Raw genomic sequence first — 23,953 nt, forward strand, 5'->3', positions numbered from 1 at the left:
AGTGGCAGCATTTGGCTAATAACCCAAATAGCCCAGGGACCTCTTTCCAAAGCTAGTCGAAGAAGCAGGAGGAAAGAGTAAAGGAACAGAATGCAGTACCCAGGCCTGGGATGCTATAAGGGAACCAGTGGGGAGAAAGGAGGGACTATGGAACAGCGAATAGGTTCATTTTTCCATCCCCTCTCCCACTTTTATTACCCATCTAAGGGGCATGGACTCACTCTTGAGGACATGAAGTGACCCTCTTCCCTCTGCTCCCACCCCACTCCGTTAGCTCTGTCCCAGACTCTTCAGCTCCTCTCCCCTAATCCCGGTCCTGGGCTTTGGTCCCAGACGCGCAGAAGGAAGCGTCCTTGGTTCTTACCCGGTCCTCGACGCGGCCAGCGTCTTGACTGCAGCTGCCGAGGCGGCGGCATCTCCGGGCAACCGCGTGTGAAGCAACGGTGCCGCCATCTGACCGGACACGCGACGACTACACCTTACGCCGGAAGTCGTGCTCCTTCTAGGACCGCCTCCATCCCGGAAAACGAGTGTGCGAGCGACGGCCTTCAGCCAATCAGGAACCCCACGTGGGGAGAGCTGAGTGACCTCGGCGGGCTAGAGTGCCGCCAAGGCGGTCTCTTCGGCCCCCTGCATCAGGCCCCTCATTCCGCTTGGAGGACTTTCTCCGCCCAGCGAGGTGCGGCGATGAGGCCACCTCCAGTATTAAGACTGGAGACGTTTGTAGGATGATTCGGTCCAGCTCTGAGGCTCCGGGAGAAAGGGCGAGGACACCGGGAGGTGCTAAGCGATGGCTGGGTATGTCGAGTATTAACTTTTTGGAGTCAAAGCCTTCCTCAATCAAACTGAAGAACCCGAAGCCCTGTGATTAATCCAAACCCGCAGAGACATAGGTGGGTCGGGGTTTGAACAAGTCGGCTTGACCCAGGAACCCGCTTCTCCGTCCCCACTGCGCTATCCTCGCAGATTAGCTTGGGTAAGCTAATCTTACCTTCCCGGAAGCAGGTTTCATGAAGAGAGTTACCCAGAAATCTCAGAGCTGTGATGATGCTAGGATGAGAAATCAGAGAGTGAGAGAAGACAGTTTCCAAAAGGCATTAGCCCTTAAACTTAAAATTTTAAAGGAGGTACCGAGTCGGCCGACCAACAAAGCAGGGAAGGGTCTTCCAAGCATAGGGAACAACAGATGCCAAAGCAGGGTGGGTGGGAAGGAGGCAGAGGGAAAAAGGGAGTGTCCCTCCCCTCAGTTTCTAAGAAGGGAAAATGTTGCAACCTTTGGAAACTGTATAGAACTATATAAAAAGGACGTAAACCAGCTACAGCAACTTGTTGAATATAAAGCACTGTTCTGTTTTTGCAACAGTGTAACTGTCCTTCTGCTGTCTCCATATGGTCTCACCATTTCTTCGCTCACTGCTTTAGAGTTCCTGCGGAATGCTGGGCAGAAATCATTCATGTCCCCAAAACAGAGGAAATTACGCCCTAGCTCACAAAGATGTTCAAGACAGCTGTTTAAGTGGGAATCTTTACCCCTCCACCTCCAGAGCTTAAAAAACAAAACAAAACAATTCTTTGCACTCTCAGCCAGTAGAAGTTTAACTCTGTACTGTCAAGCAATTTGACAATTACTTTATTCTTTCATTTTTAGAAAGTCTGATATGTAAAAAAGAATATATATTAATGTAAGTTATCAAACATAGTAAAGTGAACACCTGTGAATGTACACCCAACTTATGAAACAACCTGTATTATTGATTCTTCCTGTGTGCTCCTTCCATATCCCACCTTCTCCCTGCTTCCTCTCAAGGTAATCACTATCCTGATTTTTTAAAAATCATTTCAACTTTTCTTTTTGTAATTACCATATATATTCCCAGACAATATACTGTTTATTTTCACTTATCTTTCAATGATAAAATTACTTCCATGCTGTATTATGCTGCTGCTTCTTTTCAATCAACATTATGCTTCTAGAATCCATCCCTGTTGTATGTAATTGTGTTTTCCCTGCTTTGTAGTGTTCTATTATATGAACATACCATGATTTATAAATCCATTTTCTTATCTCCAACATTTAGATTTTTTCTTTCCGCACTCCCTCCCACTGTTATGTACATTGCTATGAATATTCTTATAATAGTCTCCTGATTCACATGTGCAAGAATTTTTCTAGGGTAGAATTGCTGGCTTGGGGGGTATACAAGACACAGTCAAAGAGCTTTCCATGGGAGTTTGGGATTAGCAGATGCAAACTGGTATATATAGAATGGGTAAACAACAAGGTCCTACTTTATAGCACAGGGAACTGTATTCAGTATCCTCTGATAAAACATAATGGAGGGCTTCCCTGGTGGCGCAGTGGTTAAGAATCCTCCTGCCAATGCAGGGGACAGGTTCAAGTCCGGGTCTGGGAAGATCCCACATGATGTGGAGCAGCTAAGTCCATGCGCCACAACTACTGAGCCTGCGCTCTAGAGCCCCAGAGCCACAACTACTGAGCCCGCTTACCTAGAGCTGGTGCTCTGCAACAAGAGAAGCCACCGCAATGAGAAGCCCGTGCACCACAACGAAGAGTAGACCCCGCTCGCCGCAACTAGAGAAAGACCACGCGCAGCAACAAAAACCCAGTGCAGCCAAAAATAAATAAATTTAATAAATTTAAAAATAAATAATGGAAAAGAATATGAAAAAGAACGTATATAGGGACTTCCCTCGTGGTCCAGTGGGTAGGACTCGGCACTCCCAATGCAGGGGCCCCAGGTTTGACTCCTGGTCGGGGAACTAGATCCTGCATGCATGCCGCACCTAAGAGTCCACATGTTGCAACTAAGAAGACCGCATGCCGCAACTAAAGATCCCACATGCCGCAACTAAGACCCGGCACAGCCAAAATAAATAAATAATAAATAAATAAGTATTTTTAAAAAATACTCTTTAAAAAAAGAATGTATATATATGTATCAATATAACTGAGTCACTTTGCTGTACAGCAGTAACACAACGTTGTAAATCAAGTATACTTCAGTAAAAAATAAAAGGAAAAAAGAGCTTTCCAAAGTGGTTGTGCCACTACACACTGCCAGCAATACCTTGTCCTTAAGCTTGAGCACAACTCCTTCCTTATTCCCACAAAGCACAGTTAAGACAAGACTTCTAAGTTAAAATGTTTTTTCAGTGAAACCTGAGCACAGTGCAAGAAAAATCCTAAAACTAGATAGTATAATCTACTATTGGAGTTCCTTGGTCATGTTTCTTCATTGGGGATCCTCTACTCACTCTGTTCCATGGGCCAACTCAGCTGGCCAGGGAAAAGCCTCCTTTATCCAATCTTGCCTTTCCCAGACTCTGATCTCTTTTTGTCTCCAACTCTAATAAAAAAAATAATAATAATAAAGACCTCTCCTTCAACAACAACAAGCAAACAAGAATTAACATGCTCCTGAAAAGATGCAGCCTTGCTCACAAAGAAGTCATCCCTTTACATTACTGTGCATTACAGCTGTTCATAATTTTTCTGAGCTTCTTCACTCCAGAATGAAATTTTACTTTCATATACCCAGAAGACCCATTAAACTGTTTTTCAAAAGAGCAGTGTTCCCCTAGAGATGAATTTTACAGTCATCCCTAGAGTAGTTCTCTTGGTTAAAGCCTCTTGGCTTGAAAGTAACAGAAACTTTCTCAAGCTAGTTTAAGCAAAAAAGGAGAATTTGTTCTAAGGATACAGGATATCTTAAAGCACCGGAAAATAATTTTTCACTGGCCAAATTTGAGTCAGGCGCCCTCCTCTAACCCAATCTTGAGAGGTGAGGTCATATTGTACCTTTGCTGTAGATGAAAATGTCACTATTAATGCTCCAGAAATGTTTTTCAAATCACTATATGGCAGGGATGATTCAAATGAACAATTTCTAAATAGCAAAGCCAATAATAGATATCACATTTGTCCCTTTTCCCTTTCCAAAAACAGTCAACAATTATTTTATGTCACTTATCTTTACAAAAACGCCATTCCTTAATGCAAGATCTCAACTATATATCTTTATTACTTATTTATTTATTTTATTTATTTTGGCTGCGTCGGGTCTTAGTTGCAGCACGCAGGATCTTCGTTGAGGCATGAGAGATCTTTTAATGCAGCGTGTGGGCTTCTCTCTAGTTGTGGCATGTGGGGTTTCTCTTCTCTAGTTGTGGCGCGGGCTCCAGGGCACATGGGCTCTGTAGTTTGCAGCAAGCGGGCTCTCTAGTTAAGGCACGTGAGCTCAGTAGTTGTGGCGCATGGGCTTAGTTGCCCCGCAGCATGTGGGATCTTAGTTCCCTGACCAGGGATCAAACCTGCATCCCTTGCATTGTAAGGCGGATTCTTTGCCACTGGCCCACCAGGGAAGTCCCTGTGTATCTTTAATACATATAGTTAATGTATATTAATTAATAATGTATATATGTTTACTAATTAAAGTATATTTACACACAGTATATGTAATTATATATAATAAAAATACATATAAATTGTATTGCTATCTAATTATAATAGATAATTACATACAATATAATGTATTTAATACATTATTAAATAATAGTATAAATATATCCCAAGACCATTAATTTAGAGCCTTCCTTTTCCCAGAGAAGTATAAAGCAGAGTTTGTCAACCTTGGCACTATTGATATTTTGGTCCAGATAATGCTTTATGAGGGGAGGAGACTGTCCTGCGCATTGTAGGATGTTTAGCAGTATCTCTGGTCTCCACCCACTAGGTGATAGTAGCATTCCCCTCCTCCCCATTATGAAAAGCAAAAGTCTCCAGACATGTCAAATGCCCCTGGGAGACAATATTGCCAAAATTAAGAACCACTGGTATGAAGCAGGGCCTTAGTGAACTTTTAGTCCAGTTGAAGACACAAAATATATAAGAAACAACTAGAGAAAAAAAGGTAAAACAGTATACAAAATTATATTGTAAACAGTCATAAAATTTTCAATTTTGCCTTTAATATTCTTGGAGGATATTAAAAAATATTACCATTTTATTCTGTTGGGAAATGGTGGTAATGCGCAAGAGCTTCATGCTATTTAACGCCTAGTTGGAATGTTTTTCAGAGTTTTACCAGAAGGATGCTACAGAGAAAAGTGCCTTAATTTCTTCCCTAAATTCCTTAGAAGACAACTGCATCTGACTTAAGTTATGAATCAATAACATTTTCTATTGTTTTATTTGCATAATTTCAGAACTTTGTTTTATCTGTCTTTCTAATTGATCTTTGGTTGGAAGGAACTACCAAACCTCAACTTTATCTTTTCTGACAGACTTTCAGTCTAATAGTAGTTAATATCTATATTCATCTATTCAACAAATATTTATTGAACACCTAGGTACCAGGCCCTGTGCTAGGCACTGGAAGTCTGTGGTCAGCTAACAACAACAACAGCAGTAATGGTCCTTGCCTCATGGGGTTTGCCAACTAGTGAGAGAAACAGACATTGATCAAATGTATCATTGATCACACTTACAAACCTATTAATTCCTTTACAGGAGAATACATAGTGCTGTGGGGTTCTATAATGTGCATAATTTATATCTTTAGGGAGTTCTGGGAAGTTTCCTTGAGAAAGTGATTATTGAGTTGAAATTTAAAAAGCACTAAGCGGGTATTCCCTGATGATCCAGTGGTTAAGACTTTACGCTTCCACTGCAGGGAGCACGGGTTCAGTCCCCTGTTGGGAAACTAAGATCTCGCATGTGGCGTGGCCAAAAAAAATAATCACTAAGGGTGAAGGGGTCAGGAGACTGTGAGGGGACAGTGCTTTGAAGGTAGGAAGAAAAGTGTGTGCAAGACCCCATGGCAAGAATAGAAAATGGGATATCATTTAGGATTTCAATCAGTTCAGGGTTGAGGTAACAGTTATTTGGAGGAGGGTGGTGGTGGGTGAGAAGAGAAGAGAATCCACTGAGAAAACAGCCAAAATTGGAATCCTGAAATAAATGAATAATTGTCCAGGGATCCTTTTGTAATACAAATACTCATTCCTTTTCCTTCTTTATATTCAAATTATATTAGCCTTTTGCAAAGCAAGACACAAAGTACAGAGATCTAAGCTAAGTGGATGTTAAATTTCAGAAGAAGTAATATATTATTTAACAGCAATTCACCATGATATAATCTGATAATGGTACTGGAAAAATTTCTCCATACTAATGTTACTGAACTCAGGTTCACCTGATCATCACTCAGGAATCCAATACCGAGAGGCAAGTGTTGGGTGAAAAGGAAAGATGGCTTTATTGAGGAAGCCAGCAATCCTGGGGAGAAGGTGGAGTCATGTCCCAAAGAACCAAATCCCTACTCCCCAGGTTTTGCTTGGCGATTACACAGGGAAAAGAGGAAAGGGCTACATTCTGGGGAGGGGGCAGTCTTCTATTTTCAGAGATGATTGTCTTGATCACACAGAAGTAGCCATCATGTCTCACTTGTGGTTGGAACATTATCTGAGCCATAAATCGTTGGTCAGCTAGGCCTTCTGGTTCCAACTGGCCTGGGGTCTATGTGCTTGTGGGCAGTATACAGTTAACTTCTTCTACCTTGTGGGGGTTCCAGTATCTGCAAAACAGTTCAAAGGATATGGCTCAGGATATTATCTATAGTCCTTGAGGAGGTACTAAATGTCCTTGACTTTGTTTAATAGCAAAACTATTATTTTGTCTTGCTTGCCTATTTTCCTCTGCATTTTCTCATTTCTCAGATTAAATTTATTCTTTGGAACTGGGGGAAGGCCTAGGAGGCTAAAGTTTTTCTACAAACATGAGGCAGGTGGAGGATGGAGGTTGTGGCGGGGTCATCTGTCCCGGGAAGGTTCCACAGGGTCCTGCTCAGTTACACTAAATCATTTAACTAAAAATTTACTTATATAACAGAGGATAAAGAAAGACTTAGAACTATATTTTGCTGTATGATCCATTCCCTGTTTATTAAACTCGTGTGGTAAATACATACTGTGTGATATAAAAGCACGTTGAGGAGAAAGAGTGGCACCGCAGAAAGAGCATCAGGCTCTAGAGCTGTACACCTTGACCTAGCTCACAGGGTTAAACTTTCAGCTCACTCCGTTCAGAAACAAGAACTAGAAAAGTACCCTTTCTCAGGCTGATCAAACCAGATTACTGCATAAATAATGAGTTAATCTCCTAATTACAGCCCCTTTCGACTTTTACAACAAAGTTCTGCATCACTTTGTTAATCATAAGTAATGACCCTTGTGCCATTTTGTCTAGCAGAGTCAAACTATGAGAGATCTTAACATGGTGGGGAATTCACATTAGTTTTGCAGACTGTAATATTGGAAGCCTTATACTACATACAGTCTATAATTATACTCTAATATAATTTATGGTATTTGGCACTTGTCAAAATGCAGTTTTCTTTCCTTATTTTTGTGCAGGTGACTAAAAGGCATATAGTCTTCCATGCTTATTTAATTTAATGAAGTATATTAACTCATAGAACATGGGGGATGGGTAAATAATCACATTAACAATATTAATTTTAAAATTAAAAAACTGTTTCATGAGTTTTACTGATGGAGTTTCACCCTTTAGAGCTGAGTCACAAAGAATAGGAATCAAACCCCAGATTTGTCATTTACTCTATTACTTTGGGCAACTGCCTAAATGTTCTCAGAACTTCAGTTACCTTATCTATAAAATGGGGATAACAATTTTTTTCAGTTATTTTAGGGCTATTGTAAGGATCAGATTAGAGCGTGTAAAGCACAAACCACAGAGTATGGCACAGTGAGCACTACAGAGTGGGTTTTAATTAAATGACAGTAGTATTTGCCCATTTATTTTCATGTAAACATGAGAAATGTAGTTGCAGTCAGCTGAAAACTGACCTGTGAGATAGAGAGATGGATTTATTGTAGAAAAGAAGAAAATAATTCATAAATTGCCCAGCAGTAACACCTTAAATATTTTGCATCCTATTACTTATAGTTTGTTTCTTATGGCTTTTTAAACTAAAAACCGCAGCCAATGCCTGATTATTTTGGGCTTGATTATCTAGTTATGGACTACTCAGCCCTTAATTTCTTGCTGTACAACATTGAAAACAGAGAGAAAGGAAATGACTTCTGCAGAGACTGAATCATCCTTGTGCCTCGTATAGTATCTGGCACTTAGTATGTACTAAATAAAAAATAAAACAATTTAATCACTTTTTAGTAACTCCAGTTTTAGAAGTCTTGGGTAAGACCAAAGGTAAAAATAAGACTCTTTGAACAATGCTATTTTGTTTTTCACTGTCACTATCTCTAGCCTTCTCACAACTGAGTTTTGACTATGCCAGAGACATTAAATGAAATGCTTAGAATGGTGTTGAATAGAACACACATTGATTCTTTTTCAGGATGATGTCAAGTATGACCTTAATTATTAGAAGAATAAAACTAAGTCCAAAATACTTCAGTGTATATTATATGACCTGTGGGAGAAACAAAAGAGAGAGAGGATTTTAGCCATCAAGGAGTTTACAAACCTGTAAAGTCAGATTTAACTTGCATATTAACAACTTAAGAGAAACTTTATTTATTTATTTTTACATCTTTACTGGAGTATAATTGCTTTACAATGGTGTGTTAGTTTCTGCTTTATAACAAAGTGAATCAGTTATACATATACATATGTTCCCATATCTTTTCCCTCTTGCATCTTAAGAGAAACTTTAAAAGGGGGAGGGGGACATATGACAATGAAAACACGATGACCCCAAACCAGTGGGATGCAGCAAAAGCAGTTCTAAGAGGGAAGTTTATAGGAACACAATCCTACCTCAAGAAACAAGAAACATCTCAAATAAAAAACCTAACCTTACACCTAAAGCAATTAGAGAAAGAAGAACAAAAAACCCCAAAGTTAGCAGAAGGAAAGAAATCATAAATATCAGATAAGAAATAAATGAAAAAGAAATGAAGGAAACAGTAGCAAAGATCAATAAAACTAAAAGCTGGTTCTTTGAGAAGATAAACAAAATTGATAAACTATTAGCCAGACTCATCCAGAAAAAAAGGGAGAAGACTCAAATCAATAGAATTAGAAATGAAAAAGGAGAGTAACAACTGACACTGAAGAAATACAAAGGATCATGAGAGACTACTATAAGCAACTCTATGCCAATAAAATGGACAACCTGGAAGAAAGGGACACATTCTTAGAAAAGCACAACCTTCCGAGACTGAACCAGGAAGAAATAGAAAATATGAACAGACCAATCACAAGCACTGAAATTGAGACTGTGATTAAAAATCTTCCAACAAACAAAAGCCCAGTACCAGATGGCTTCACAGGCGAATTCTATCAAACATTTAGAGAAGAGCTAACACCTATCCTTCTCAAACTCTTCCAAAATATAGCAGAGGGAGGAACACTCCCAAACTCATTCTACGAGGCCACCATCACCCTGATACCAAAACCAGACAAAGATGTCACAAAGAAAGAAAACTACAGACCAATATCACTGATGAACATAGATGCAAAAATCCTCAACAAAATACTAGCAAACAGAATCCAACAGCACATTAAAAGGATCACACACCATGATCAAGTGGGGTTTATCCCAGGAATGCAAGGATTCTTCAATATACGCAGTTCAATCATTGTGATAAACCATATTAACAAATTGAAGGAGAAAAACCATATGATCATCTCAATAGATGCAGAAAAAACTTTTGACAAGATTCAACACCCATTTATGATAAAAACTCTCCAGAAAGTAGGCATAGAGGGAACTTACCTCAACATAATACAGGCCATATATGAGAAACCCACAGCCAAAATCGTCCTTAATGGTGAAAAACTGAAACCATTTCCACTAAGATCAAAAACAAGACAAGGTTGTCCACTCTCACCACTATTATTCAACATAGTTTTGGAAGTTTTAGCCACAGCAATCAGAGAAGAAAAAGAAATAAAAGGAATCCAAATCAGAAAAGAAGAAGTAAAGCTGTCAGTGTTTGCAGATGACATGATACTATACATAGAGAATCCTAAAGATGCTACCAGAAAACTGCTAGTGCTAATCAATGAATCTGGTAAAGTAGCAGGATACAAAATTAATGCACAGAAATCTCTTGCATTCCTATACCCTAATGATGAAAAGTCTGAAAGAGAAATTAAGGAAACACTCCCATTTACCATTGCAACAAAAAGAATAAAATACCTAGGAATAAACCTACCTAAGGAGACAAAAGACCTGTATGCAGAAAACTAAAGACACTGATGAAAGAAATTAAAGATGATACAAATAGATGGAGAGATATACCATGTTCTTGGATTGGAAGAATCAACATTGTGAAAATGATTATACTATCCAAAGCAATCTACAGATGCAGTGCAATCCCAATCAAGGTACCAACGGCATTTTTCACTGAACTAGAGCAAAAAATTTCACAATTTGTATGGAAACACAAAAGACCCTGAATAGCCAAAGAAATCTTGAGAAAGAAAAACGGAGCTGGAGGAATCAGGCTCCCTGACTTCAGACTATACTACAAAGCTACAGTAATCAAGACAGTATGGTACTGGCACAAGAACAGAAATATAGATCAATGGAAAAGGATAGAAAGCCCAGAGATAAACCCACACATATATGGTCACCTTATTTTTGATAAAGGAGGCAAGAATACACAATGGAGAAAGGACAGCCTCTTCAATAAGTGGTGCTGGGAAAACTGGACAGCTACATGTAAAAGAATGAAATTAGAGCACTCCCTAACACCATACACAAAAATAGAACGAAATTAGAGCACTCCCTAACACTATACAAAAAAATAAACTCAAAATGGATTAAAGACCTAAATGTAAGGCCAAACACTATAAAACTCTTAGAGGAAAACATAGACAGATCACTCTATGACATAAATCACAGCAAGATCCTTTTTGCCCCACCTCCTAGAGAAATGGAAATAAAAACAAAAATAAACAAATGAGACCTAATGAAACTAAAAAGCTTTTGCACAGCAAAGGAAACCATAAATAAAACGAATAGACAACCCTCAGACAGAATGGGAGAAAATATTTGCAAACGAAGCAACTGACAAAGGTTTAATCTCCAAAATTTACAAGTAGCTCATGCAGCTCAATATCAAAAAACCAACAACCCAATCCAAATATGGGCAGAAGACCTAAATAGACATTTCTCCAAAGAAGATATACAGATTGCCAACAAACACATGAAAGGATGCTCAACATCACTGATCATTAGAGAAATGCAAATCAGAACTACAATGAAGTATCACCTCACACCAGTCAGAATGGCCATCATCAAAAAATCTACAAACAATAAATGCTGGAGAGGGTGTGGAGAAAAGGGAACCCTCTTGCATTGTTGGTGGGAATGTAAATTGGTACAGCCACTATGGAGAACAGTATGGAGGTTCCTTAAAAAACTACAAATAGAACTACCATATGACCCAGCAATCCCACTACTGGGCATATACCCTGAGAAAACCATAATTCAAAAAGAGTCATGTACCAAACTGTTCATTGCAGCTCTATTTACAATAGCCCGGAAATGGAAACAACCTAAGTGTCCATCATCGGATGAATGGATAAAGAAGATGTGGCACATGTATACAATGGAATATTACTCAGCCATAAAAAGAAACGAAATTGAGCTATTTTAGAGTCTGTCATACAGAGTGAAGTAAGTCAGAAAGAGAGAGACAAATACCGTATGCTAACACATATACATGGAATTTAAGAAAAAAAAATGTCATGAAGAACCTAGGGGTAAAACAGGAATAAAGTCACACACTGGAGAATGGACTTGAGGATATGGGGAGGGGGAAGGGTAAACTGTGACAAAGCGAGAGAGAGGCATGGACATATATACACTACCAAACGTAAGGTAGATAGCTAGTGGGAAGCAGCCACATAGCACAGGGAGATCAGCTTGGTGCTTTGTGACCGTCTGGAGGGGTGGGATAGGGAGGGTTGGAAGGAGGGAGACGCAAGCAAGAAGAGATATGGGAATATATGTATATATAAAACTGATTCATTTTGTTATGAAGCAGAAACTAACACACCATTGTAAAGCAATCATACTCCAATAAAGATGTTAAAAAAATTTTTTGAAAAAAAACACTAGAAGGTACAGTATAAGCACGTTATATATATAAATGAATGTTATATAATGAATGTATTGTATATATGTATTTGAATGAATGGATTTACAAGAAACCAATAACATTTTTTAAAATATATATATTTATTTATTTATTACTTTTTTGCTGTGTTGGGTCTTTGTTGCTGCACGTGGGCTTTCTCTAATTGCGGCTAGTGGGGCCTACTCTTTGTTGCAGTGCGCGGACTTCTCACTGCAGTGGCTTCTCGTTGTGGAGCACAGGCTCTAAACATATGGGCTTCAGTAGTTGTGGCACATGGGCTCAGTAGTTGTGGCTCGTGGGCTTTAGAGCGCAGGGTCAGTTGTTGTGGCACACGGGCTTCGTTGCTCCACGACATGTGGGATCTTCCCAGACCAGGGCTCGACCCATGTCCCCTGCATTTGCAGGTGGATTCTTAACCACTGCACCATCAGGGAAGTCCTAATAACATTTTTAATGTCTATCAGTAGCAATGGGCTGAGGATTATAGAGAGACTTTACTCTGTGCTGTTTTATGCTTGTTGGATTTTGTAATATGGAAATATATTACCCAAAGATTTAAACTTTAAAAATGTGTTCATCCTATATATTTATTTTTTTATATCACGTTTTTAATTGAAGTATAGTTGATGTACAATACTATATAAGTTACAGGTGTACAATATAGTGATTCACAATTTTTAAAGGTTATAATTCATTTAAAGTTGTTATAAAATATTGGCTATATTCCCTGTGTTGTATATTTCCTTGTAGCTTATTTTATTTATTTTATTAAACAATTATTTATTTATTTGGTTGCACTGGGTCTTAGCTGCAGCAGGCAGTCTCCTTAGTTGCGGCTCCAGGGCTCCTTAGTTGTGGCATGTGAACTCTTAGTTGCGCTATGCATGTGGGATCTAGTTCCCTGACCAGGGATCGAACCCAGACCCCCTGCATTGGGAGCATGGAGTCCCATCTGCTGTGCCACTAGGGAAGTCCCCTGTAGATTATTTTATACATAATAGTTTGTACCTCTTAATCCCCTACTCCCATCTTGCTCCTCCCTCCTTCCTTCTCCCCTCTGGTAACCACTAATTTGTTTTCTGTATCTGTGGGTCTGTTTCTTTTTTGTTATATTCACTAGTTCGTTACATGTTTTAGATTCCACATATAAGTGATATCATACAGTATTGTCTTTGTCTGACTTATTTCACTTAGCACAATACCCTCCAAGTCCATCCATGTTGTTGCAAATGGCAAAATTTCATTCTTTCTTATGGTTGAGTAGTATAAAAACATTTCTTTTGAAATGGGGGGAAAATAAACCAGACAGTGTTTTTATTTTATATTTATTGGTTGATTTATGTATTTATTTTTTAAGAATAATGAGATTTCTTTCTCCTTCATGTCGAGGCCCGTGTGGAGTCCAGGCTGGTGGGCAGCTCTGCTCCAGGCAGCCGGTCATTTGGGGACCTTGTATTTTTAAAATACATAAACATCTATATTTACTAAGATGATTAAAGTTGTTTCTATCTTTCTTTCAAGGTGACTGTCTGCTTCCTGGCATTGTGGTAGCACCTGAGGTTCACTAATCACAGTTCTTGAGAACCACCTCTATTTACCCAAGGTAAAATCCAACCATACAAATATTGATTAGCTACTGCAAGATAAAAGGCTCTTCTGTAGGTTCCTGAAACGTGCGTGTGGGCACACCCCCAACAATGTCCTTTGCACTTACCTGGTCGCTTGTTCTGTACTACGTTAAAGTTGATTTTTCTCTGAGTTCCTAACTATAGTTCTTGTGTTATTAAAACAGCTGTGCTTACCTGGTTCATTTTATATACAGAAGCTCAACTGTTGCATATATTATTACTTAAAAATAAATTGATAAATGTCATATAGTTTATAAATTGCTGGTTTAATCCAATTATTCTTTTTTAAAAATTGTGGTAAAATACACATAAAATTTACCACCTTAACCATTTTTAAGTGTACAGTTCAGTAGAGTTAAGTACATTGACATTGTTGTACAGCCAACCTCCAGAACTCTTTTCATCTGAAACTCTGTACCCATTAAACAACTACTGGTTCCCCACTCTCCCCAGCTGCTGGCAACCACCATTCTACTTTCTGTTTCTTTGAATTTGGTTCTCTGATATGAGAAATCTCATATAGGTGGACTCATACAGTATATATCTTGTTGAAACTGGCTTATTTCACTTAGCATAATGTCCTTCCCTTATTCTTTTTTCCAAGTATCTGCAATGCATGAAGTCTTCCAACTTGAGTTAATTTTTAAAAATTATAAACATAGAAATAATGAAGCATAGGGCAGAAAAGGGGAAGAAATATAAAAGCAACTAAATTTTTGGAAGTTTTGATCCAAAGTACCATACCACCTAAAAATGTACTTTTGCCTATAATTGGAAAATTTAAAAGCAAACTATCCCTATATTAGACCATTCTTGCATAAACAATTCACTGATACAAAGAAAGAACATAAGAGGAGAGCAGTCCCAAATGAATTTTATTTGATTATCATTAAAATATGCAATCAAATCAGCAGGTTTTAAATCCTTGGGAAAAAGGGAAACTCATATTGCTTAAATCAAATGAACATATAAATAAACTGTAACATGTTATAATACCCTGATTGTATTAACCTTTCTGATAGCTTAACGAGGTCACAAAGCATCCTTAAATACACGGAGCTGCAATTTTCAATGTCCGTTTCTGTGGGATTTGTACTGACGCATTCACCCAGAGTATGTGAGACATGATTTTCCGCTTAGAATGCTGGAATGTTTTCACAAGAGAAGTCTATTTTAAAAACCAACTTCTTTTAAAATGAAGTTCATTTGGAACAGCATAGTTTATTATGGCTTCAAATTCTGGCAATAAACATCTTTACTGTCTGGGGCTGGAAAATTCTCCCCACTCTGCAGCACAGACTTGGTGGAGGCAGCTGGTCAAGTCTGCAGTGCTGAGACAGGCCAGGGCTCCAGATGGAGGTTTCCAAATCGAGATTAAGGTAAGTATTTGTGCTTTTATAAACTTGGCACTTAAATCTGTAGGAACATTGGTGAGCTCTGGAAAGAAAAAAGCAATTTTATTTGAGATGAGACTTACAAACATAGAGAGGAACCAAAAAATGAAAGAGTTGTTGATTTGCATTCTCTCTCTGGAAATAAAGCTTTCAACAGAGAAATAACCCTAGACTGATCTGGGGTATTACAGCCCAAGTTATGACTAATAGGCTTAAGAAAAAAGTTCTTTAATAACTATCGCTTGGAAGGAAAGCTTATAATATACAGCTTATAACAAATTATACATCAATTACACATCAATTCCAGCTCCTCCATTTATGTGACATTGAAAAGAATTACATAACCTTCCAATAACAAATCTCCCTTCCTTGAAGTGGAGATAATAATGGTGCCTTATCTCTGATGGTTGTGACGAATGAGATAAAGCCTGTAAGTTACTTAAGCACAGTGGGTAGTGTATTATGAACACCCAATAAATGTTAGCTATTATTATTAATAAATGCCCCATATGTGTGTGTTGATTCAGAATTATACAAAATGGGAATACAAAGACGAACAAAACAAAGATGAATGAGATCCTCATGGTCTAGTGGAGAAGATACCATTACTATTTAAGAGGTAATGCGTCATCTGAGGATCAAAATAAAGTGGTTTTTTTTTAAGTGCCTAATGAACTATAGCGCAAATTTTTATTAGTCTAGATCAGGGTTTCTCAACTTCACACTGACGATGTTTGGGGCGGGATAATTCTGTGCTGTGAGGGGCTGGCCTGAGCACTATAGGGTGTTTGGCGGCCCCTCTGGCCTCCACCCACTAGATGCCAGCAGCACCTCTCCCCACTCCATGCTTTTACATTGCTGTGGTCTATGGCTGGGAGCCTCCAAGACTAAACCCCAGGGATCGGTTTCCACTCCTGCTCTCCCCAGAGCTCCCTGTGCCTGCCTGTCTGGCCTGCCGTCTCCTCAGGGCCTGAACGTTACGGCAGATGGCAGGCATCCAACGGTGGAATCTCAACCTGGGAGTCAGGGACTGGGCAAATCAGCTCTCCTCAGGCCAGCAGACAAAGATGAGACAGCCAGGTTCTCTGAGAGGAGAGGATGACGGCCTCGGGCCTGGGTGTCACTGGGGCAGAGTAAAATACACTGTGTTGGCTGCGAACCTGGCCAGGCAGGCTGGTCTCCCTCTGCCTCGGGCCAGTTGCTCTTGGTCAGGTGGATGACTCCAGCCGTGCAACTGGAGTCAAAGCCGCTATACAGCCCACCCCCCAGCAAAAGGGGGTGGGGTGGGGCGGGAGTAGTTACTCTCTTGTTATATAAGCAGCCACGTAATAGTCTGGATCTTGCCTTTTGGCCCACAGAGCCTAAAATATTTACCATCTGGGCCTTTATAGAAAAAAATTTGTCAACCTCCATTTTAGATAGGTACTTATCCTACCATCAGTACAGAGAAATGCAACAAAATGGTGTCATTCTACCTGACGTCATCTTGAGACAGGAAGAGAGGAGCATAGCCATTTCGGAAAAGGACCAGGGTAACGGCCTTGGGCAAAACAGGCCTTGTAAGCTAAAGAACAAAGGCCCCGGGGGTCTGAGTCCCAGAGACTAACCTTATCTGTTCCTGTGCGTTTTTGCAGAAAATTCTCATGCATTTCTACACCCTCACAGAAACAACTCCCTGTTCCTTATAGCCATCATGGGGCCACCTGCTGATGATCAAAGAAGTTGGATGATTTCTGGAAATTATCAGTGATCCATGAGACAAACCCTCCCTTTTGTTATAAAAGCAACTCGCCCCTTCTACTCTAGGAGCTGGAAGTTTTGTTTTGCTTTGTTTTCTTGCTGTTGTAGTTTTCCGCCCTCTCCTTTGTGCACATGCTACCTCTTTGAATAAAAACCTCTGCTTGCCTAAGGGTCTTGTGGAAACAATATCATTTCTATGGTGGTAACATCCAAGAATCCGGAAAGGGCCTGGAAACAATCTTTGTAGCAAAAAAAATGTTATGTACAAGTAAATAAACACCTGACAGTGTTTTCCAGGATGAATACCCATGGAGCCTACACTTTATTTTTTAATTAATTAATTAATTTATTTATTTATGGCTGTGCTGGGTCTTCGTTGCTTCAGGCGGCCTTTCTCTACTTGCGGCGAGCGGGGGCTACTCTTTGTTGCAGTGCGTGGGCTTCTCATTGCGGTGGCTTCTCTTGTGGAGCACAGGCTCTAGGCGTGTGGGCTTCAGTAGTTGTGGCGTGCAGGCTTCAGTAGTTGTGGCATGCGGGCTCAGTAGTTGTGGCTCACGGGCTCTAGAGCACAGGCGCACGGGCTTAGTTGCTCCGTGGCATGTGGGATCTTCCCGGACCAAGGCTCGAACCCATGTCCCCTGCATTGGCAGGTGGATTCTTAATTACTGCGTCACCAGGGAAGTCCCCTACACTTTAATTAGAAACTGTTGTAACATCTACGAGGACTGTTTTCCCCTTAGAACTAACTGGCAGAGAACTTAGCAATTATTCTCTAATTATTGGCCACCTGCCATTACTTTAGAACAGAGCCCACAGGTAGAATTATGAACACAAGTACCCTTCTTAAAAAGCCTTCAAAGGTTTCCCACTTCCTCACACCCAACCCCAAGCACTCTTGACTCCAGCATCGGATTATCCTTTCCCAAATGTGTTGCCAGCAAGCCATGGACTGACTGTTAAACCTCTGAGCCTTTCTATTGATGATTTTCCCCCATGCATGGAATGTTCTTCTCATCTTCCTCAACCAATAGACACCTACTTTAGGATCCAATTGAAAAATTCCTCACCCTGTATTCTGGAAGACTGTGAGTAGACTCATGTTACAGCTCACTGTGTTAGTTATTCCTAGATCTGTCTGCCTTGATGAACAGTGAGCACTTGGAGAGCAGGGGCACCTTCTCTCTGAATCCCCAATGCCTAATGGAATGCCTGGCACTTGCTAGAAATTCAGTAAATGCTGGGTCAGTGAATTAATTATTTGAAAGGCACTGCATGGCTCTTCCTGTCAAAAATAATTATTCCACTAAAAATTATCAGGTAGACACCAGCCTACCCCTTCTCCTTCCTTGTCTAAAATTTTCTCCTCTTTAGAGAACAGGGTCTCTAAACTTTCTGATGGCAAGGTCTGCATCCTTTCATGTTTATATGCATTTACCATTATTCCTGGCACTTAGTAAGTGCTCCTTTAAGAATTACATGGAGAATTATTTCGATCATATGAATTACTTGAAAGAATTAATGGGAAAAAATGATCTTTTTCAATAATACTAAATCTTTAACTTCTGGAATTATTATGGTTTGTCAGTGTTTTGCTCTTAAAAAATTTTTAAAGAGATAAACATAAAACACTGAATGTATTTCATTTTAGAATCCACGTGTCCAAATTGTACAAAATCAAGAGCTAAAATACTTTGCCCCTATGATTATCTATAGAATATATATGTGTTTATATACCTAGAGAGTGTTACACATTCTCTTAAAGGCGAATTGGAGAAAATCATAAGGAAATAAAGAGTTTGACTTCCACCTAATATTCAGTTGTATCTCACGCTGGAAATGAAACCAACCAATATGAAATTAGGATAAACACCTTCTTGAATATGTTGGTAGCATTTAAACAAGGAGCATTAACATAATTTCAAAGTATTGCTCTGCCCCCCATACTCTTCCTCCCTGCCCCCCCAAATAACTTATCAACAGGATTAGAGAGAAAGACCAGGATATTGACACTCAGCACTTAACCCCCTGAGAAGCAGGGTCACCAATTTTGACCTTCACATGATCTTTTCTACCATTCCAATTGCCAAGGGTTTGGGAGTTAAGTGAACTTCCTCCTCAATAACTTTAACCACAAAATTCATCCAATAGGTCAGAATAAAGGGTCTTGGGATTTAATAGAAAGTGCATACGATTTAGTACAAATAACCAAATGTTTTCCAAATTTCAGAATCTTTCCAAGTTTCACTCTACAATTAATTTTTACCTTTACATTGACTCATGTAAAGTATTTTTTACTTAAATAAGTGGATTTCAAAAAAGAACCATCACTATTGTATCAATAAATAGAGAAACCAGTATTACTGGGCATGAATAGAAGTTATCCACTGAAATAACTTTGTTAACACAAATGGTATTAAATTCTAGGTGGGTGCAGGTGTTGCCTACCAAAGTGTTACAGAGGTGTTAGAGATCACTAACCCCAAACTAAGGGCATTCTCCTTGATATAATCAGAAAGATTGAAAAAAGAATTGAAAAGGGAATAATAACTTTCCCACTGGAAGGCTCACTGCTATTTGTGCTGTGTCCCTGTACCACCTAAAATCATCTTGTTTCAGAAACACTGCAGAGTCCCCCCACCTTATAGGCCCTGAAGGAAGGTAATTAACACCCTCTCCACACCAAGTCGAAATAAAGCATCAGGCTGGGAGAGCCATAAAACCTTAACAGCAACTCATCCACTCAGAGCACTAGGTTTCAAAAATCTACCAAAGTTCAAATGATCTAATCCCTGAAGGAAGAGGCCACTTCACCTCCAGTAACTTAATGTTTTTGAAGAGAGGGGGTTGAGGAAACCACCAGAACATGGACCCGGCAACAGTTAAGGAATACTGCAGGTATTCCTCCAAAGTCACTTACTTGGTGGAGGCCTTAGGGCCACTCGGAGGGCTGGGGTCTGGTTCTGTGCTAGAGAGAGCGACTCCTCCTCTCCGGGACGGGGGTGGGCGCCCTGCCGGGGGGCACTGACTGCTGGGCTTGAGCAGCTGGGGACTCAGGGAGCAGGGATGCAGTGTCAGGGGGGTTCTGACTTAGCTCCTGGCCCGCTGGTGGTGGGGTCTCAAAAGCAACTGGCTCTCTGTGAAACTCCTGGGCAGATGGAGACTGGCTTGGTCCAATCCTCTGGACTAAAGAGCTGCTCTGGGAGGTCTGTTGGGTGTGATACATGGCCTGAAAGTCCTGGATAGCCTGGGCCACCTGAAGGTCCACAGGTTGGGTCTGAAAAGACTGGGTGGGCAGCAGCTGGAGCAGAGAGACCTGGGTGGCCAGACCCTGGGATTGGGAAGCCTGAAGAGGTGGTGGCTGAGTTTGACAGGCCTGAGCAAGATTCTGGAGCTGGCTCTGTGAAGCCACAGGCACCAGGAGGTGGCTCTGTGAAGCCACAGGTACCCGGGGGTGGCTCTGTGAAGCCACAGGCACCAGGAGGTGGCTCTGAGAGGTAAGGATGGTCAGAGGCTGACTTGTAGAGGACAAAGGGACAGCAGGCAGGCTCTCAGAGGCAAAGAGGACCGGAGGCTGAGTAGTAGAAGCCAAGGAAGCTACAGGCTGGCTCTTAGAAGTCAGAATAGGTAGAGGCTGGCTAGCAGAGGCCAAGGGGGCAGCAGGCTGGCTCACAGAGGCAAGAGTAACTGCAGGGGGCTGGCTCGTAGAGGCCAAGGAAACTACAGGCTGGCTCTTAGAGTTCAGAATAGGCAGAGGCTGGCTAGCAGAGGCCTCGGGGACTATGGGCAGGCTCTTAAAAGCCAGGATGGCTGGAGTGAGAGGCTGGTCCAGAGGAGATGGAGTGAATGGCTGCACCAGATGGGTCCATGGTCCTTTAACAAACCTTGGGAGACTAGCCTCAGTGCCTAGGGGACCCGCATTGGGGCCCAAGGAGCAACCTCCCTTTAAACTTTTGACAGCTTCAGGTTTGGGGAGATCCTCGCTGCCAAAGTCCTGAGCGTCGCCGCTCTCCTTGGCACCTTCCATCCCGTCTTTGTCCTGGTCTAGCTGGTTTTCGACCTGGCCCGTGACGGTCATATCCAGAGCACTCCCTTGCAGGAACCTCTGGCGGTGCCGCCGCCGCGGCCGCATCCGCATAAAGGTGTTGGAAACGCTGCCCATGTTGAAAGAGAAACGGTTGCTGATGGTCTGGCTCAGGACTTCCAGCGTGGTGGCGGAAGGCAGGTGGTAGGGCCTGTTCAAGGGTTCTTCAGAAGACAGTTCGATGTTACCGCTGTACCAGAAAACCCACCAGAGGAGGCTGAGGAAGATGATGATGGAACCCAGGTAAAGCAACAGGTCGTAGAAGAGCAGATCGGCGAAGACCCCGGTGAACATCACGGTCGCGCCCACCGTGTCGAAGGCGACGCCCAACCAAAAGAAATGCTTGCAACGGCCCAGACCACACCGCTTCTTGGTCCTGTCGACGTCGTTAACCGAAAGCTCCATGAGCTCCCACTGTCGCCGCCACCAGGTCCGCAAAAGCGACCAGGCAGGCGGCACCGCCACAGGCCAGCTGTGGCCGCTTGGTCCCCATGGCAACGCCTTGGGGGCGAGCCAAGCAGGAGGCGGGGCGAGAGGGCGGGAAAGAGAAGCCGCCGCTCACCTGTTCTGAGGGAAAAAAAAACGGGCGCGTCCCCAGATCCTGGCGCATGCGCGGTACGCCCCGTCGCCCGCGGGGCCGGCTTCTCCGCATGCGCAGTGCTCCCTCCCTGTGCTACCCTCGCGTGTTCGTTCGCTCGGGGATCCTCGGAGAGTAGAGAGTTTACCTCTCTTGACCGTCGTCTGTTGTCCCCGCCGTAGGGAGGGGGGACGTATCTACATTCCTTTCCCCTCGCTCCCACCTTCCAGAACGAGGGCGACATCCTGAAGGAGAGCAAAAGGCAAGGACCCTCTTCTAGGAATTTCCCCTCCTCAGCTAGGAGTACAGCTTGATCTCAGGTATTGCCACCTTCAGAGTTAAAGGCTTTTCTTTGTTTTGGTGAAGAATTGGCTAGATTAGGGTCTGTTGATAGATATCTTAATTCCGATCTTATCTGTTTGCCTCCTAGTGACTGAACTATTACATACTTCTACTGGTTAATAGCTGGCCTAGAGGTGAATTCCCCTACCCATCCCCATGTCTTCAGTTTCTTCCCTTTTAGTTTTCCTTACAAAGTTGTTTTTTTTTGTTGTTGTTTTTTTTTGGCGGTATGCGGGCCTCTCACTGCAGTGGCCTCTCCCGCCGCGGAGCACAGGCCTCGGACGCGCAGGCCCAGCGGCCATGGCTCACGGGCCCAGCCGCTCCGCGGCATGTGGGATCTTCCCGGACCCGGGCACGAACCTGTGTCCCCTGCATTGGCAGGCGGACTCCCAACCACTGCGCCACCAGGGAAGCCCCCTTACAAAGTTTTTTTGATGCTCCCTGTGGCATGCGGGATCGAATCCGTGCCCCCTGCAGTGGAAGCACGGAATCATAACCACTGGACCGCCAGGGAATTCTATTTTCCTTACAGTGTTAAAGTAGTTGAAAAAATATTGAAAAATTGGCGTATTAAAACTCATAACATTGGAGGACTTCCCTGGTGACGCAGTGGTTAAAAATCCGCCTTCCAATGCAGGGGGCACGGGTTCGAGCCCTGGTCCAGGAAGATCTCACATGCTGCGGAGCAACTAAACCCCTGCACCACAGCTACTGAGCCTGCACTCTAGAGCCTGTGAGCCACAACTACTGAAGCCCTGGCGCCTAGAGCCTGTGCTCTGCAGCAAGAGATGCCACCCCAATGAGAAGCCTGCGCACCGCAAGGAAGAGTAGTCCCTGCTCGCTGCAACTAGAGAGAAAGCCCACAAGCAACAAGGAAGACCCAACAGAGACATAAATAAATAAATTAATTAAATAAAAATTACTTTAAAACCCCCCACAAAACTCAGAATATTGGGACTTCTCTGATGGTGCAGTGGTTAAGACTCCAGGCTCCCACTGCAAGGGGCACAGTTTCACTCCCTGGTCAGGGAACTAGATCCCACGTGCATGCTGCAACTAAGGGTCTGTATGCCACAATTGAGGAGCCTGCATGCTGCAGCTAAGACCCAGTGCAATCAAATAAATATTAATATTAAAAAGTCATGCTCAGTTATTACATTCTATTTTTAAAAAAAAACTTCACAACAGTATTTTAAGTATTTATACCAAAACCAGAATTTATTACAATTTTATATTCCTGGTCTTAATGGAAGCAAACATCAATAATACTATTAAAATATACTTATTAGTATATCTCATTTTCAATGGAGATTGTCTTTTTTTACAATTTTTCATGAGCCAGTAATTGTCTTTAACTTTTTTTTTTTTTTTTTTGGCTGCACCTCAGGGCTTGTGGGATCTTAGTTCCCCCACCAGGTATCAAACCGGCCCCAACAGTGAAAGCGCCGAGTCCTAACCACTGGACAACCAGGGAATTCCCAAACCACAGGATGTTTCTGAGTATATAATTTTTTAAAAGTTATTCTTTTTATGAAAGGAATGTTTGCTTTACTTACCTGATAGTAAAAAGTAGTTCTTATACAGGAACACAGATCAAAGCCTTTCAGCACAACCAGCAAGTGTGGCTGCTCTTTGATATGAGGTAGGGTCTTGACTGGGTCATTATAAGAATATAGTTTCTCAGAGGAAGATGTTTTCACACCTCAGATTAGTATTTTTTCTTAAGTCAATAACTTAATGAACTTAATTATTCATTTATTGGCTAAGAAGGAATTCATTAACCAGAGGAAACATGAGCAATTACTTGTCCAGTAACCAACATGATACTAACTGGGTTTAAATTTCAGAAATAATAGATTTCTTTTACACTGATAATGCCTTTTAGCTGGGAGCTGTTGGTCTGTCTTTGGTTTTACATACTGTTAATATACCATGACAAATGATGTGACATACTTTAAGCCGCAATTTTTTTATTGCAGTATAGTTGATTTACAATGTTGTGTTAATTTCTGCTGTACAGCAAAGTGATTCATAT

The 23,953-nt window shown here is 41.5% G+C and overlaps 1 protein-coding gene and 1 long non-coding RNA gene across 5 annotated transcripts in view; one reads left to right on the forward strand and one right to left on the reverse strand.

Moving 5' to 3' along the window:
• RRN3 (RRN3 homolog, RNA polymerase I transcription factor) overlaps window positions 1-472 on the reverse strand; it is a 28,351-nt gene extending 27,879 nt beyond the window's left edge. For both annotated transcript variants that reach the window (XM_082670412.1, XM_082670411.1), the window contains exon 1: window positions 365-472. In XM_082670412.1, coding sequence (XP_082526538.1) covers window positions 365-453 — 89 coding nt within the window. In that variant the 5' untranslated portion in view covers window positions 454-472. The remainder of the gene's footprint in view (window positions 1-364) is intronic.
• Window positions 473-578: 106 nt separating this feature from the next.
• Window positions 579-17,078, forward strand: LOC309832821. 3 transcript variants are annotated; one of them, XR_014297715.1, is made up of 4 exons: window positions 579-976; window positions 13,678-13,759; window positions 15,078-15,163; window positions 16,813-17,078. It is a non-coding gene; the product is annotated as an uncharacterized lncRNA (long non-coding RNA). The 3 variants fall into 3 exon arrangements; XR_014297716.1 differs by having other exon boundaries at window positions 579-893; XR_014297717.1 differs by having other exon boundaries at window positions 579-798.
• Window positions 17,079-23,953: the final 6,875 nt, after the last annotated feature.

Source organism: Grampus griseus (assembly GCF_964374135.1).
Source record: "Grampus griseus genome assembly, chromosome: 14".
Classification (NCBI taxonomy): Eukaryota; Metazoa; Chordata; class Mammalia; order Artiodactyla; family Delphinidae; genus Grampus; species Grampus griseus.